At 37.9% G+C, this 3,514-nt stretch overlaps 1 protein-coding gene across 1 annotated transcript; it reads left to right on the top strand.

Annotated features, from left to right (window-relative positions):
* The first annotated feature begins 377 nt into the window (after positions 1–377).
* On the top strand, positions 378–3,215 carry LOC103485697 (pentatricopeptide repeat-containing protein At3g49170, chloroplastic). Its single transcript, XM_008443393.3, has one exon. It carries the CDS (start codon positions 516–518, stop codon positions 3,063–3,065), a length of 2,550 nt encoding a protein of 849 aa, XP_008441615.1. The 5' UTR covers positions 378–515; the 3' UTR covers positions 3,066–3,215.
* The last annotated feature ends 299 nt before the right edge of the window (positions 3,216–3,514 follow it).

The raw sequence follows: 3,514 nt of genomic DNA, 5'->3' as shown, positions 1-3,514 counted from the left end.
CTTCTTTTCTCAACAAGATTCCTATCATAGTGGTAAATCTTTTATCTCTTAAATATCTCATCTTTTAATTCAATGATCAAAGATATTTAGTCAAAGATATTCCATAAAATCTTTTAGACAAAAACTCCAACGGATTCAATCATTCTATTCAACATGTTAAAGAAAACTAATTGACTTAGATTCTCTATGAATAACTGTAGACTTATATTATTCTAATTTTTAGGTTCGATTGAGTAACTTAATAAAAACTAACATAATCACACGTACTCCATATTAATGTCATCTCTCCTTGCAGTTGAAGCTTAAACTCGATAATGTTATTTTTTCTTCTTAAAATCTGTGTTTTTGAAACCTCTGAACGCAATCTAAATCAAATTACTTCAACAATCTTTATTATAATGATAAAAAAAAAAAAAAAAATCCTTTGTTTTCAACCATTGAAATTTGATACTCCCTATCGCTTAAAAAGACGGCGCGAAAAAAGAGCAGCCGTTAATTCAGTTAGAAGGTGAAAGATGCAGAGTCTGCCTCTTCCCACTACCCTCAAAATTCCTTTCCCTTCTCCAAACCCATCATCTTCTCTTCAATTCCCCTCATTCACAAACCCTAATCCCCTCACCGATCGTTTGATTCAAGAAATCAATAATGGCCGCCTTCACAAAGCAATCTCAACTCTCGAACACATGGTGCACCAAGGATCTCACCCTGATCTTCAAACTTACTCCCTTTTCCTCAAAAAATGTATTAGAACTCGAAGTTTTGATCTTGGTACACTGGTTCATGAAAAACTCACTCGATCGAATCTTCAACTCGATTCTGTCACTCTTAATTCCTTGATTAGCTTGTACTCCAAGTGCGGGCAATGGGAGAAAGCAACCTCCATTTTTCAGCGCATGGGAAGTAGTAGGGATTTGATTTCTTGGAGTGCTATGGTGTCTTGCTTTGCCAATAACAATATGGGGTTTCGCGCGCTTCTTACGTTTGTTGATATGATTGAAAATGGTTATTACCCAAATGAGTATTGCTTTGCCGCTGCAACTCGTGCGTGTTCGAGTGCTGAATTTGTATCGGTGGGTGATTCTATCTTTGGATTTGTTATTAAAACTGGGTATTTTGAATCGGATGTATGTGTTGGGTGTGGGTTGATTGATATGTTTGTAAAGGGACGTGGGGATTTGGTTTCTGCATTTAAGGTGTTCGAGAAAATGCCTGAAAGAAATGCAGTTACTTGGACATTGATGATTACTAGGTTGATGCAATTTGGGTGTGCAGGGGAAGCTATTGATTTGTTTTTGGACATGATATTAAGTGGATACGAACCTGATAGATTCACATTAAGTGGTGTAATATCCGCTTGTGCAAATATGGAATTGTTATTGCTAGGGCAGCAGTTGCATTCTCAAGCAATAAAACATGGGTTGACTCTGGATCGATGTGTGGGTTGTTGTCTAATAAATATGTATGCTAAATGCTCCGTGGATGGATCAATGTGTCCAGCAAGGAAGGTTTTTGATCAGATTCTGGATCATAATGTCTTCTCTTGGACCGCAATGATCACAGGATATGTTCAAAAAGGGGGATATGATGAAGAAGCTCTTGATCTTTTTCGTGGAATGATCTCAACCCATGTTATACCGAACCATTTTACGTTTTCCAGCACTCTGAAGGCCTGTGCAAATCTAGCTGCTCTACGGATTGGAGAACAGGTTTTTACTCATGCAGTAAAGCTCGGTTTTTCATCAGTTAATTGTGTTGCAAACTCACTTATTAGCATGTATGCACGATCTGGCAGAATTGATGATGCACGGAAAGCATTTGATATTCTGTTTGAGAAGAATTTGATTTCTTATAACACGGTAATTGATGCATATGCTACGAACTTAAATTCTGAGGAAGCTTTTGTACTTTTCAATGAGATTGAGGATCAAGGGATGGGGGCCAGTGCTTTTACATTTGCTAGCCTTCTGAGTGGAGCTGCCAGCATCGGTACAATAGGAAAAGGCGAGCAAATTCATGCTCGGGTGATAAAATCAGGGTTGAAATTGAATCAATCTGTGTGCAATGCTTTAATCTCTATGTATTCTAGGTGTGGAAATATTGAATCTGCTTTCCAAGTTTTTGAAGACATGGAACACAGAAATGTCATCTCTTGGACTTCAATTATCACAGGTTTTGCAAAACATGGGTTCGCAACACAAGCCTTGGAACTGTTCCACAAGATGCTCCAGGAAGGTATTAGACCAAATGAGGTTACCTACATTGCTGTTTTATCAGCTTGTAGCCACGTTGGACTTGTTAATGAGGGTTGGAAACAATTCAAATCAATGTATACAGAGCATGGAGTCATTCCGAGGATGGAACATTATGCGTGTATGGTTGACATACTAGGTCGTTCAGGATCTCTCTCTGAAGCCATTCAGTTTATCAATTCAATGCCTTACAAAGCTGATGCACTTGTATGGCGAACATTTCTTGGAGCCTGCCGAGTCCATGGTAACGTAGAGCTAGGGAAACATGCTGCCAAAATGATTATCGAACAAGAGCCACATGATCCTGCTGCATACATCTTGCTATCAAATTTGTATGCATCCACCTCTCAGTGGGATGAAGTTTCAAACATCAGAAAGGCGATGAAAGAAAAAAACTTGATCAAAGAAGCAGGTTGTAGCTGGGTAGAGGTTGAAAATAAAGTGCACAAGTTTTATGTTGGTGATACTTCACACCCAAAAGCTGAGGAAATATACGATGAACTTCAAAACCTGTCTTTAAACATTAAGAAACTTGGATATGTCCCAAATTTGGATTTTGTGCTTCATGATGTGGACGAAGAACAAAAGGAGAAACTTTTGTTTCAGCATAGTGAGAAAATAGCAGTGGCGTTTGGTCTCATTAGCACATCCAAGATGAAACCCATCAGAGTTTTCAAGAACCTACGAATTTGTGGGGATTGTCACTCTGCAATCAAATACATTTCAATGGCCACAGGCAGAGAGATCATTGTTAGAGATGCAAACCGGTTTCATCATATTAAAGATGGAAGATGCTCCTGCAATGAGTATTGGTGATGATATTTTAAACTTAAAACAGGAGCAGATATGTCTTCTTCATCCCTAACTTTGATGTTGAAAATGTCTTACCAATAATGATTCTCAACCCGACGGTTATTTTTTTAATCACCGTACAAAATGAAATTTATTGAGCATTAACATGTTTCATATTCATCGCAATTTAGATAACCCCTCGTAGATGACTGAAGCCAGCTCCGGACTTGATTTTCTTCTTTCAATTCGTTGGCTTTATTTATTATTATTATTGTGATTTCTCGTGCTCATTGATATATACAAAGACAAGTCTTGTAGATAGTATTGTTAAAAAGAAAAAAAGACTTGTGGACGGTGTGAAGTCCAGCTTTGGGCTTGACTTCCTTGATTTTCTACTTTCAATTCATTGTCTTTACTCATTATTATTGTTGAGGGCAAAATCCAGACAAGGGAACTCACAGGACTTTCACCTA

Source organism: Cucumis melo, chromosome 6, assembly GCF_025177605.1.
Source record: "Cucumis melo cultivar AY chromosome 6, USDA_Cmelo_AY_1.0, whole genome shotgun sequence".
Classification (NCBI taxonomy): Eukaryota; Viridiplantae; Streptophyta; class Magnoliopsida; order Cucurbitales; family Cucurbitaceae; genus Cucumis; species Cucumis melo.
This window is presented reverse-complemented; position numbering and strand designations above follow the sequence as displayed.

Bases quoted from the DNA above. Each gene is read 5' to 3' on its own strand.
- LOC103485697 (XM_008443393.3), top strand. From the start codon at position 516: ATGCAGAGTCTGCCTCTTCCCACTACCCTCAAAATTCCTTTCCCTTCT.